We start from the raw sequence: 13586 nt of genomic DNA, 5'->3' as shown, positions 1-13586 counted from the left end.
TGAGTCTGAATTCCACTTAACAGTGTAAAACCTCCTCATGTTTCACTGGATCTCAGCACATAGACAATGAATCAAACTGAGCAAGACACAGTTTCATGTGTGACTGTTAAACAGATAATAACTAATCTGCTTTTAGTCTATTTACCTCCATTCGACCGTTGACACTATCTAGGTGACCAGATCTACCTGATAATCCACCAGAGGATACTGCAGAGAGACACTCAAAAGATTTCTGTTTGATAGAAGTACATCTGAGGTTTGTTTTAATTGGACACAGACTCAGAAACAATACAAATTATACTGTATAGTCACACACCCTCACACACAAACATATTGATGAGGTGTGAAGAATGGATTTGTAATAGCGTCCCTTATGATTCATTTTCTGTAACTACAGTATTTATCTTATCTTATTACTATTTACATTAGACAGTGCAGCTATAATCTATATAAGAAACAGGGACTGCCCAAGGAACAAATTAAAGGAAACTGTCCAATTTCCCCACTGTGGTATTAATAACGTCCAAATATATTCTAATCAATTAAAAACAGAAAAATCTTTGATTACCAAAAAAAAAAAGACATATTTAGAAAGTGACTTGCAACACTATCTATCTTATGAGTCAGTTTTTCCAAAGATGAACCAAGGCTTAAGTTGTTGTTTTTTAAGACAGTAACACCATGTTCTTAGTTAGGTCATCTGTACACTCAGATCCTTTATGTTACTGATACCACAGTGTAGAAATACACTGTTACAAGCCAGACTCATGCAGTAAAAATGTGACTTAATGTACAAGTATATTAGTTATTACTTCGTCCGATCAGGGTTATTTTAACCACACTGCCACTGTGTGTTTGACTGGTGTTATGGTCTCATGTTGTTTGTTACATGTTGGAGGAGTACAGTGGAAGTCAGATTTTAGTCTATATTATGCTGTGTAAAGTTAAATTATTTTTAATAAATAAATAAATTCAATCAACGTCGATAACAGTAAAAAAATGTTTCTCCTTTAGTTGGAGCAGCAGCAGCAGCATCGATTGTGGCAACTGTAATTAGATTATAATCTTCATTACAACAACTTATTCTTCCAGGTAGGCTCTGGATTTGAATGTAATCTGGGATTTGGTGGTTCAGTGCTGAGTGGTGTGGAAACCCAGGAACTAGCCTGCAGTTACCATACATACAATGCCATATGCTAGCCGGTGGGATAGACTGCTAACACCCGAGGCTATAGGTGTGAGAAAGAGTGATTAGCAGGTAGTTATATAATGTTTAATGTAATGTGTAATGCTGGGCCATGGTAGCCTTGTGTGCAAGCAGGATTACTGTCTGCCTGCTGGGGGACTAGTTTTCAAACCTCCAGTATGTTATTTGAAGAGCTCTGCTGGGTGTAATGGTACACCTGGCAGTCTGAAACCAGAAAGTATGCCAGTTAAAATGTCATGACTGTCCAGGAATAACAGACACTGTGAATGTGGTTGGAAGAGCCTTTGAGAAAGTCTGCAGGTGTGTATGAACTGAAACTCTCTCTGCAGCTGTTAAAAAAGTATCTACAGTTAATGTAGATACTTTTTCTTTTTTTTAAATAGAAAACACATGCAAATGAAAAGTGGTGAAAATGTAATGAAATTAAATGAAAATATCTTATTTAGCCAACAGTCCCATGCTGTTATGTAAACACACAAACACTGCTCGCCCAGGTGTCATGAGGTAAGCTCATCTTGTCACTCATTCTTTATTAATATAGGATTACATTTATGCTCAATCCCAAACTCACACACACACACACCACACAGAAGAACACTGCACTGTCTGCCAAGGCAGTCAGGTAGCTGTGTGCTACCAGCGGCTGTCACAGGAGTTTCATCCACTTTGAAAGCCCATGGAGTCCTGTAGGTCATCCTGCTGCTAACAGAGGCTTTACCAAACGACTGGCGGATTTCTGTCAGACCAGAACACACCACAGCTTTGTAAACGTAGCTTCATGAAGGTAAGACCACAATATAACATCTCTCATATATGAAGTTCAAGCAGGCAGTTTAAGAAAGACGGCTTTTTATTATTCAGCAGTATGAACAGCTCGCATTCACATGTCCACTGTTCTACCTTTTATGTGTTAACTAACGTTTTACAGAGTTTCAGGGGTGACTGTCAGAGAATGGAGGCTGAAATTATCTGAAATGATCTGCATCGAAAATGTAAAAAATCGTTCGCAGTGGGACTCGAGAGATTTTTATCATCTCTAAATGAGTTTTTGCTTTAAAAACTACAAACCTAAAGTTGAATGTGCTCAAAGTTACGTCTGATGAATGCTATGTCTACTTATAAAGGATATTATTTTAGTTTTTCTACCTTTAACTATGACATAACTCTCCACATGCCTTCTTTCCCAGATGTTTCCCTGGTCTGCTGTTTTCTCCCTCGAGCCCAAAGTGCCCGGCCAGCGCACCACAGAGGAGCTGGTCACCAACACTCTGATGCTGGAGCTGGGGGCCATGGTGAAGCGCACTGAACGCATCCGTTTGGAGAGAGCGACTGAGGGTCGCCGCCGCCGTCGCAGCTCCTCGTCCACAGCTGACTACAGCTGGCTGGCCACCACCCCGACCCCACAGCCCTACGAGCTCACTCCCAGTGACCTGCTGGAGCTCCAGGACCTCTGTGCCAAGATCCCTCCTGCGCAGTGTGGCCCTGTGATTGTCAGGTAAGAAATACAAGGAGACATAGAGAGATACTGCAGATAGAAACTGGCAGGCATTAGGCAGAGAAACTTGTAACTGTTACTCAAACAGAAGGAATGAGACGCCAGAATGAAACAGAGAGTTGGATGTAGAACCAGAGACAATCGTAGCCACTGAAAAGAGAAATAGATAAAGACAATAAAAGGACAAAGAGCAAGACATGCAGGCAGGAACATATTAAGAAGAAACAAAAGAGGACAGCGCTGCAGGGTTTCAAACTAATCCCTATAACACCTTAAGAACAAACTTGCTGATACTTTCAGATCCCTACTCTAAAAGTAAAAACACGTTCTGCTCATGAGCTGAACGGATCAGTCAGTGTATCAATTAGTTGAACCGATCTGCAACAACCTGGATAATTCATGGAAAGATTTGGGCAACAGTGACAAAACACAATAACAAGAACCATTATGTGTACTTTATGGTTTCTTCCACAGATCAGCATTGACTAAAAATATAGTAAACAAGCTTACGATAAGTAATTTCAATTTGATTCAAACTGAAATCTGATTTCCTTTTAGTTTAGAGAGGTTTGAAGTTTGATTAAACTTTTTTTTTTAAATTTATTTGTATTGTTATCTACCCAAGATTTCCTTCTGGTGGTGTTGTGGTTCACCATAATAAAACAAAAAAGAATAGCTAGAGTAAGTCTCCAGTGAAGACATAAAAATGAAACACCAAAGTATGGTTTACCTTTTCTATCACCTCATCATTTAAAAAAAAAAAAGAAAAAAAAAAGAAGTCATCTAATTGCAAAGGATTAATTTAAGAAACAAAAAAATAGAAATAGAAAAATCAGTGGTCATCACTAAAGCTGCACCACTGACAGACCGTAGACATGTCTTCATTAAACCGTGTATGTAAGGGTTTGTGTCTTACCCGGGGGGTAGCGAGAGGCTACATCTATCCGCCTCTGACATCTTTTTTGCTTGTTCCATTTTGTTTCAGTTTTTGTTTTCTGGTTTCATCTGGACTTTAAAGCAGGGGTCTTCAACGTTTTTCAGGCCAAGGACCCCCAAACTGATAGAGACATGGAGCAGGGACCCCCTACTATATATATGTGTATAAAATTGTGTTTTATATTAAACTGGAGGAGTGCAGGAAGCTTGGCGGGACAGGTCCAGGCTAGTCTCGCGCTGAGTGAACCGGTGCACAGCCTGAGAAAGCTGCTGCGTGTGCATTTCTGACTGAAAGATAACATCTTCTGCCTCCATTTATCCATTCGCTATAATATGTTAGATTCATGTTAATGTGTATTTAAACACATTTAAATTGGTCTGATCAACCAAAAATTTCACGTCCCCCTGCAGTACCTCCGCGGACCCCCTAGGGGTCACGCCCCCGCCCCCCGTTGAAGGCCTCTGCTTTAAAGGATTCAGTAAAAAAAAAAAAACCTGCCTCCCTGCGTAGGTTCAGGAGGCTGGTGTCGCAGATGGAGCCCGAGGTGAACGAGGTCCCGCGGCTATTTCGGTCAGTGCTGCGCGACTGCGCGGACGAGCTGAACGGAAACGACGACGCTCAGCCGCAGGACACGGTGATCGAGAAGCAGCAGCGCAGCAAGAGCCTGTCCTTCGTCTCGTTCCGCTCAAAGTTCCGCACGGGACAGTTCTTCAGGGGCAGCGGCACGAGGGGCTCCAGGAGCAACCTGCAGCAGCAGGTGGATTGGTCTGACGAGGACGAGGATGGAGAAGAAGACGAGGAGGAAGCCATCAAGGCCAGGGCAAGGAGGGGAAGGAGCAAGAGCATGCCAGAGATCACTCCGATGGAGCAGAGTTCACATGCATGATGAGAGAGAGGGGAGAGGGAGTCAGGGAGGAGTAAATGCAGAGCGGAGGTGCGAGGAGGGGGAGGGGGAGGGGGGTTGGCAGGAGGAGAAAATGGAGTTACTGAGAAGAGGAAAGTAAAGTAAAACTATGTTGGGCATGAATAATCGGAGGAAACGAAGGAGAGAAGGTAGCTATCAGGGAAACAGAGGAGTAAAAAGTGTTTTTAAAAATGTCTCATTCTTAATTATTTGGCTTCTTTCTAAAGACAGAGAAAGATTGAGATGATTTGAAAAGATTACTTCACTTTCAGCTCAACTGTCCACTTGCTGATGACCTGGGAGCCTTTAGTCCAACCAAAAAGCATTATTCTGGTTTTAGAGCCTCTGAAGCATCGTGTTGGGCTCATGGGTAAATACAAAACAGCTGTTTAGCCACGTAGCTGCTCTCTGGCCTCACAAGATTAACAACCGGATGTTTAGCATGTATACTTTTTTTTCCATCGAGTTTCCCGTTAATATTAGTATGCAAAACATTTGCAAACTGGCACTAAACATTAAGTAATTTAGCTGATATTTGGTCATAAGCCAAAGTAATGGTTTTTAAATTAGATTGTGATCAAATGATGGCGCGAGACAAAAAGGTTAATGGCGTTATTACAGTTTATCCTCAGGGAGACATTAATGTCTGTACAAATTGTAATGTTTGTGAAACACTACGTGGACGTCCATCCGGTAGTTTTTGCTGAGTAAAACCTCATCGCATCGTTAAGCATTGCATGTTTCTAGTGTACCTAAACTCAAAACCGCATGAAACGAGGGCTCTTTGGAGAAGACCGCGTCAAGTGAACTGTCCCTTTAACAACATGTTACACAAGACAGATCAGCTGCCTTCTGCAGAAGTGGGAAGTTCAGCTCAGGCCACTCGTCTGGAGACTCAGCAGCCACAGTTTGGCTCCATGCAGATCGCCAGCTCAGTCAGTCTCCCATCAAGCAAATGTCTGACTTTATTTTTTATTGTGACTATACTGTACATGTTTTTGGGGGAAATAAATATACAATGTTCTGATCTCCTTGATTAAAACATTGCTTTTTTTTTTTTTTCACTAAAATGTCTTTGTTTTGCTTTAAATTTAGGTGCAGTTATGTAACATTTTGAAACTAGACGTGACTCGTGGATTTCTGCCTGTGTACTGTGTGAGGAGCACATTTTTTTAAAGTCTGCTTGCCTTGAAGCTTTTCTCCAAAAACAAATTGAAAAGGCAAAATGTCTGGCGCCTGTGATAAATGAAAGAAACGAAAAGACCATATGTCTGTGTGGCGTAAACGCAGTGCAGAGAAAGTGTGTCACTGCCCTGCCATAACCATGCGTGGCTAATTATATCACTGTTGACCAATCCTCTTATCCCAAGAAAATCTCAAGACATAAATACCGGCACCCCATTATTATTTTATTAATGTGCATTTTCTTATCAATACATTATATCTATTTGCACTTTATACAATGAAGTCAAGGCATTTGGCTAAAAAAACGGGGAAAATAGGAACAATGTTTTCTTTCTTCTTAAAAAGCTGTGGTGATTTAAATAACATCCTGTACATTAGATAGATGAAGAGGTGGAGCGCTGACATACAACCAGACACTTCAGGGAATCTGGCTGATTGAGTCACTTCATCAGTGGGCCTTCACAACCAGCGTAGCCCCTTCATAAGCACTGATCCCCTCTGCAGCACTAAATGAGCAGGGTTTCAACCTTTTGAAAACCTGCCTGATGGCTGGCAACCAGGCAGTTTCAATTAAAACAGCTCTGTCACATTTCCTGTCGGGTTTCATCCAACTCGTGCCTTCGTAACACTGCAAACGTCCCCAGTTCAAGTGGCTGTGTCTGCCTTCTTGTGTCTTGAGGACCACATCGAGTCTTCGTATTGTGTCACAGTCAATAACAGTACACATTTGGCAAATAAACTTTGAAAGCAAATCACAATATAACCGGCTAAAAAAAAAAAAGATTTCATGTCGCAGCTGAATGGTGGCGGGTTAAGAATTACTAATAAATGAGACGCAGTCAGGCTCTTCCAATAAAAAGAAGGTAAACTAAGAAGCGAAATAATCTGAGGATGAAAGTTCTACTGTTTGGCTTTGAAGTAATAATAGTAAAGAATGACTTGTGGTGAAGGGGGATAAACAAGAAAATGAAAATCTAAATTATAAGACAGTTTGCAGAATCAAACCATAAAATTAAAGCCATTTTGATTAAATGTTTATGAATAGTTGGTCCAAGTAGAATACAGAGCAGTTTTCTGCTCTCTCTCTGTACAACGTGGGGATTCTAGACATTTTATTTGGAGAGTTTTAATATCTTCTTTCTTCACGGAATTGTCAAATTAAGATCGAGAGTCTGTGGCTCGGGAATAACCGACAAGTCTGTATTCATCTGAGCGGATCCCAAGCAACTGTCAAACCGTGATGCACAAGTCTGTCCTCCAAATATGTCGTCGGGACTCGTCGTCTCTGTTCAGCTGTAGTTTTACTTCACATCATTCCATGTGCTTTTCCACCTCCCCTCAGCCGCTCCTCTTTTCTTTAAGCGAAGAAGACGACAAAGATGATGAAGAAGATGATGAGCACGAGAAAGATCTTGATCATCAGCCAGCGGTTGGAGGAGACTGACTGGAAGTATTTGAGGATCTCTGTGTGGGCAGCATCCACGTTTAGCTGGGTGTCCTCCACGTTGGCATCGATCCTGTGAGAGGGGCACGACAGGCAGAGTGGGGCAGCGCCGTTATTTTCTCACATTTTATAGCTAAAGCAACAAGTCGAGTAATCAATACAATAGCTGTCAACACAATGCATAGCTGTGAACATCCATTTCATTAGCCTTTATGAAAATATCCTACACTTTATCTATATGACAGAATTTCATGTTTAAGTCATTACTCTCGTGCTCATTCCAATCTTTCTCTTCCTTTGTGTCCGTCTTGTAAAACGTTGCCTCTGTTTCTATCTCACCTCTGGATGGTCTCCTCCTGCTCCTTGACCATGTGTGCCAGCTGCTGGAATATAGAGCCCAGTTCCACGATGGTGCTCTCAATATTCTGCATGGTGTCTGCGCGGCTCTGGATGTACGAGTCCTGTGATGGCACAACCAGAACGATTTTAAAACAGGACCCAACAAAGCATCTTGTCCAATATTTCTACAAAGTTAACAGCGGATAAGAGTCCTTATTACAGTGGCAAAAAAAATAAATAATCTGTCTGTCTTGACACCGACCTGCTCATCAATAAGCTGGAGTTGCAAGGGATTGTTCTGAGAGTCCATGTCGATGGCCACATCCCCCAGGCTCCGGGACTCATCCTGCATCAGGACTGAGCTCTCTGAGGGGGGACAACAAGCAACACCAACCCATGTTCAATGAGATCAGACAGAAATCCTCAATGGTAGAGGGAAAAAGCAAAAAGAACAGCGGGCACATACAGTATCTAGTGATACCCGCTGGGAGAGTCAAACGTTCCAGGGAAATACCTTTTAAATTTGCGGTTGTATAGCCCTGGTAGTCATAGCGCGGCTCACGAGCTGCATGCGGCTCCTGGGCCCTTTTTCGGCTCCCTAAAATATTTTTTAATTTTTGCATTATAGAGGACCCAATACAATAATAATCATTCACAAGGACTACGAGCAGTTCCCTACCACAGCAGCTGTTGTTTTGAAAAGTACAATGGCAGTCAAAACGTCCCAACAACCTGCAGCATTTTTGAAAAAATGTCAAACAACATGCCCATTGTAAATATCCCAAAATTTGTCCATATAAAAGAATGAGGGAAAATGATTGAAAGACAATATTATGGTGTTAAGTAGTGATATTAATTTAGAAAAGCATTTTAATAGTAGGACAAATAATATACTATTAAACTGAATGGGTCAAGCATAGATATTTCTACCATTATCTGTCAAGAAAAATATAATCTACTGAGTCCTTAATTACAGAGATCATAATTGAACACATTAGACCTAGGTTGTTTCTAGCGAAATAAATTGTTACAAACATCATTATTCCCCATCTTATGCACGTTTTAGTTTTTTAGGTATTTACAAGGAGCGCTTTGCTTGAGATTCAGCCATAAATGCTGAAACACATATTGCTCATGAACATTTTACCGAGTGTTCCTGCATGCACAGGAAGCATCTGAGCTCCCTGCGCTTATTAAAGGGTCTCTGGGTGAGATGCCTGTTTAGCAGCACGTTTATGTCCCTTTTCCATCACATGGTACGGCTCAACTCAACTTGCTTTTTGTATCAGTTTTTTTTTTTTTATTGGATTTCATTTTCCGCTGTAGATGGTACCTCCTCATTGTAACTGGTCGTCATAGTGGCGCAGCGTGACACTACCATGAATTCATTTACAACCCGATACACAGTCTCGCTGGTTTTACACAGTGGAACCTCTGAATCTCCTCAGTGTGGTTCTTGCAGGTTGCTTTTAATCAAGAAGTCCAGTGAATTCTAAACAAAATTGCGGGCGCTTCAGTAGCTTGGCTTTGCAGGATGTCCCCTATTGCACAAGGATGTGATGTTTTCCATCAACTTTTAAAATGTCCTCACATCGCTTGAAATCTCAATGGATATGATAGCAAACAAAGTAAGGTGAGTAGATTTGAGTTGAGTCATACATGTGGTGGAAAAGTAGCTTTAGCTGTTTGTTTGGGAAATAGATGAACTTAGCAGGAGCCAGAGATGTCAAACATGGCCTCCAAGCCAAAACAAAGAAACAATAGAGGTGTTGTCACTCTATTACACTTTTTGAAACTGGCAGCACAATTTTTAGACCAAGAGCGGGCCATGTTTTAGGCTAGATTTTTTAAATTGTGAAATATTAAGAATCTTAGATGAACACAGATGAGTATTTATGTATGTATGTATGTATGTATGTATGTATGTATGTATGTATGTATGTGAGGTTGATCCGGTCAGTATGAGACCAGAATATTTTTGTCACATATTATTCTTCTCTGTATCACAGAAGACAAAATGTAGGTTGTAATTTGAATACATTACTGCAGCTTGTTGGTTCTGACAAAGTTAAAACCAGATGATGTGTTTCAGCATTTTGCCCTCTGTCCACCAAAGGCAGAACATTTCCCACAAACAATATCAGTATAGAGTGAACACGCCATTATAAAGTTGGGACAGCATGCTTTGTTTACCTGTTGTTGCCATTACTTCAATACGAGACCCTAGTTATAACCATAGCAAGCGGAAACGTGTAGCTAAGGTGCGGACAAACTTACTGAAGTTGTTGGCCATTAGAGGAGAAGACGACACAGGAGGCTGGGAGAACTGCTCTCTTCTGCTGCGCTGCTGCTTCAGGTTCTGCAGGAGAAGAGTCAAACGATGGAGAGTTAGAAAGAGAAGAAAACTGAGCCCAATTCAAAACTTAAATGAAATAGTGTGAATAATGAAATATACCAAACAGTTCTCACCTCTGTTCTGACTTCTAGGACTGATTTGAAGTCATTGGACATTACAGCCAGTTTGGACTGCGGACATCAAAGAATAAAGTTTAACACAGTGCTGCTTCATTCAGCCGTGTACATTTGTTTCTATTTCTACACTCCACAAACACTTCCCGATGAAATTATACACGAGAAATATGAGATAGAAATCTACTAAAAATGATTAGTCATTTCTCTATTTTACTGAATGTGAACATCTTGATTCAAATGTTCAACAAAACAGTAGAAAAATGTTGATAACAAATTATAAAAGCAAAGCCAAGTTAACAATAATTTAAATAGATCCTTTTACTTAAACTTCATGCATAAATACAACATAGTTCTTTGTGAGTTTACCTGCAATGACACCACTATAGTGGTGGAGTGGGTTTGGATGTGTCGGCCACCCGGAGCTCCGCGGGACTTCACCAAGTCCTGCAGCTGTAAGATCTGTTTGTTTAGACTGTTGATGTCCTAATAACGTAAACACAAGATAGGTGGAGAAATCAGCATGAATAGTTTTATTAGATATTTAGAGGACCAGCGCATATCATGAGATGTTATCAATTCAGCTCACTTGTTTAATGATGTATGTGAGCTCCTCGATCTCCACGGCCTTGTCGTCAAACAGAGATTTTCTTTTTGCCACTGAAACATCAAAGCAACAACATGTAGAATCTACATATTTGCACTCTAACAATATACATGTGGAAATAATATTAAATGAACACTTACAAATGGTGAGCTTTTCCAGTTTGGCAAATGTGTTGCTCAAGTCTTTCCCAATTCTCCTGCAAGGACACAAACAAACAAAGTTCTTTGTAATGCACATACTGAATAAATACCCCAAACGTTTTGCTTGTTTATGATTTTACAACTGAGTTAAAAAAAAAAAAAAAAGAAAAGAAGAGAGATTACATCAGTTTTATCTGCCTGCCTGTGCTTACAGCATTTAAAGTATGATACACCAAAAATGACCTGGATTAAGTTCTTGTTTCTCTCATTTAACTAACAGCAACACAATTATTATAATTCTATGGGCCAATCAAAAGCAATAAAGTGTTTAGGTGCGGTAATGGATGAGGAAGACAACAATGGGTGAAAAATAATAATGTTACACCCAAGATCAAAGTAAAAGAACGAGTATATTCAGCAAATATCTGAGCTGTTGTAACACATCAGAAAACAAACAATGAGACACTTACTTGGCCATAACTGTAAAGTCGCTGCGCTGCCTGAGGGCGCTGAGAGCTGGTTTACTGGGCTGGACTCCATTCTGGCAAAGGAGAGGGTAAGAGATGAAAAGATAAATTTAAAATAAAGAGGCCGACGAGTAACCCAAGATACGACTACAGAACTTATCCACGTTGATTTAGCGCTAATCAGCTGGTCAAATAACCGGGAACATATTGATTACAAAAAGGTTGACCTGATAAACATAGCATTCGGTTATTAAGAAAAATTATAATATTAGTCATACGTTAGAAATAATGTATTTCTTAACATGTCCGGATTATAAACATTTTCCGATTACTTCATCCCAAATCGGTACTCTGGGCTTTTTGTCAATTCAAGTAAACAATTTCTGATGGCATCTCTCTGAGTGCTGGTTATTATGGCATCACAAACGTATCCTTGCATTTCTGTCCTGACATTTTCCTTTTGGCCAACATATACAGTGAGATCATTATGTTAGTGATAATACTATCAGACACCCTATTGGCAGAGTTGATTGACTCTTATCTACAATTATGTCACCAGTTGGGAATTTACAGTGAAACAAGCATCTGAACACAGCTGACAGAAGGCAACAAGAACTCATCTTTCCCATAAATGTGCAAAGAAGACAAGGTTTAAGGTTGTTTTTTTAAAGTCTTTTTTTTTTTTTGTCTTTAAAGACGATGAGTTCTGACGAACTCAAAAGTGGAACCAAAAGCAGATGCAGCGAGAGGAGTAAACGAGGAAATGCAACTAAAAAGAAACTAAACTTAAAGACTACTAGAAAAAAAAAAAAAAAAGTGAGGGCACATCAGTGTACTTCAACCTATATAACGTTTTGGGCCTTCACTTGCTCAATTTTACATAAAGTGATCCAGTTATTATTGTGCCGCGGTGACTGGTGTTTACCCAAACATACCTGTCTGCCCTGGAGAGATTTACAGGCCGACTGGAACTCGAGGGTCCGGTCACGGCACGTCATCCTGCCGTCGGGAAAGGGTCACTTGCCCTCTGGAGACCAGAAACCACTTGGGATTGGCGGGTTTTCGTCCTTTGGTTGGTCTGATGAGTAAATAGGAGGACCTCCCGAGGTACGGACAAACTCACATCCAAGGTGGGGTATCCTTCATGGGCATAAGTACACGCATTTCTGCGGTACCAGGAAAGCAACTTTTAGTCTAACAGATTAACAGTTTGAAATTCAACAAGATAAAAAAATAAATAAAAAAAAAACACCCATTTTGATGCGGTAGTTAAAACAAGCCAGTCAGGACCGTTAGCAGCAACAACAACACGACGACTCGGGAGAGACCGTCAACAGCGCAACAACCGGGCAATACGTGAGAAATAACCGCCCCAAACTCACCGATAGGCGAGCTAAATATACATTTAATTAGGTAACAATGCTTATCTGAGGTCCGTCAGCGTGAAGGCCGCCCATCACGACGCACAGCTGATCACGGCCTGACCGGCTAACCACAAGCTAATGTTGGCAACAGAAGGCTAACCGGGCTCTCCGCTCGGTTCCTCCGAACTCACCTTGGAAAAATTCGACCTAAACTAACCACGTGAGGTTTATTCTTATTTAAAAGACAAAAAAAAAAATCGATTGGTTTCAACTTACTTGAATCGATATCACACCATATCTCGACAGCCCTCGATGTTTCGGGTAAAAAAAAAAACTAATCAACCCAGGAGTTAAAGTTCCGATCCGGGTCATTTCCGGTCCTGACGTCACTGCCACGTCTACTTTAGCGAGGCGCCAAATCCCTGCAGGTCCAATCCGCCAACACCAGGGGTTGACATTTCTCCTGCTTACAGTGCCCCACGGGAGACATTATACTACAGAAACTGACGGAGACAACTACAAAATGTCAAGTAATAACACAAACATTTTAAACTAAATTCTTTTGAGGTTCTTGATGTAAATTATTTAAAAAAAACACACTCCATTGAGGCATAATTTGGCTTTATTAAAATTGTGATTTATTTTTTAGCCCATATAATGTTCAAAAGTATGTAATTGTATCCATCAATTTAGATTTACCTGCTAGGGGTCCCCAAAGGAAGAAATTAATCAATATTATCATTATCAATAGTATATGGAGAGTCTTGTTTTGTGTTGAACACTAGTGTCAATAATCGTGAAAAAGATCAGTGTGTCATTTTAGAGTAACTGCTGCATGCAAAACATTATATGCCACTTGAAGGAGAAATGAAGCTTTAAGTTACTGCGAGCAGAGGAGACAGGCATACAGGAAACCTACAAAAGCTTCTGCTTCTGGTGAGTCGACCTACAGGCATGGTATGGAGAAAGAGATAACATCCAGCAGGCCCTCTGATCTCCTCTCACTCCTACTGGTACCCGCATCCTCC

At 40.7% G+C, this 13586-nt stretch overlaps 2 protein-coding genes across 4 annotated transcripts; one reads left to right on the top strand and one right to left on the bottom strand.

Moving 5' to 3' along the window:
* Window positions 1-1941: 1941 nt before the first annotated feature.
* Window positions 1942-4548, top strand: LOC138618598 (protein RD3). Its single transcript, XM_069694449.1, has 3 exons — window positions 1942-1991; window positions 2395-2702; window positions 4150-4548. Exons 1-3 carry the CDS (start codon window positions 1986-1988, stop codon window positions 4523-4525), a joined length of 690 nt encoding a protein of 229 aa, XP_069550550.1. The 5' UTR covers window positions 1942-1985; the 3' UTR covers window positions 4526-4548.
* Window positions 4549-5931: 1383 nt separating this feature from the next.
* Window positions 5932-12927, bottom strand: stx5a (syntaxin 5A). Of its 3 annotated transcripts, XM_069694425.1 has the most exons (12): window positions 12835-12927; window positions 12130-12360; window positions 11198-11268; window positions 10728-10783; window positions 10570-10640; window positions 10350-10466; window positions 9981-10037; window positions 9789-9870; window positions 8026-8109; window positions 7774-7877; window positions 7512-7633; window positions 5932-7245 (listed from the first exon to the last, which is right to left on the bottom strand). In XM_069694425.1, exons 2-12 carry the CDS (start codon window positions 12190-12192, stop codon window positions 7086-7088), a joined length of 987 nt encoding a protein of 328 aa, XP_069550526.1. In that variant the 5' UTR covers window positions 12193-12360; window positions 12835-12927; the 3' UTR covers window positions 5932-7085. The 3 variants fall into 3 exon arrangements, with proteins under 3 accessions (XP_069550526.1, XP_069550528.1, XP_069550527.1); XM_069694427.1 differs by lacking the exon at window positions 8026-8109; XM_069694426.1 differs by lacking the exon at window positions 12835-12927 and having other exon boundaries at window positions 12130-12679.
* Between the last annotated feature and the right edge of the window lie 659 nt (window positions 12928-13586).

This window comes from Brachyistius frenatus, unplaced genomic scaffold (genome assembly GCF_029030835.1).
Source record: "Brachyistius frenatus isolate BFR_SWC_R1_liver_20210118 unplaced genomic scaffold, ASM2903083v1 Contig_17, whole genome shotgun sequence".
Classification (NCBI taxonomy): domain Eukaryota; kingdom Metazoa; phylum Chordata; class Actinopteri; family Embiotocidae; genus Brachyistius; species Brachyistius frenatus.
This window is presented reverse-complemented; position numbering and strand designations above follow the sequence as displayed.

What these genes read in the sequence shown, in the direction of transcription:
- stx5a (XM_069694425.1), bottom strand. Translation starts at nt 12,192, where the DNA reads ATGACGTGCCGTGACCGGACCCTCGAGTTCCAGTCGGCCTGTAAATCT. An exon ending in TCACATACATCATTAAACAA is followed by an intron (nt 10,467 to 10,569) that starts GTGAGCTGAATT and finishes TTACGTTATTAG; the next exon opens with GACATCAACAGTCTAAACAA. An exon ending in TCCAGCTTATTGATGAGCAG is followed by an intron (nt 7,634 to 7,773) that starts GTCGGTGTCAAG and finishes GTGCCATCACAG; the next exon opens with GACTCGTACATCCAGAGCCG.
- LOC138618598 (XM_069694449.1), top strand. An exon ending in TGTGGCCCTGTGATTGTCAG is followed by an intron (nt 2,703 to 4,149) that starts GTAAGAAATACA and finishes CTCCCTGCGTAG; the next exon opens with GTTCAGGAGGCTGGTGTCGC.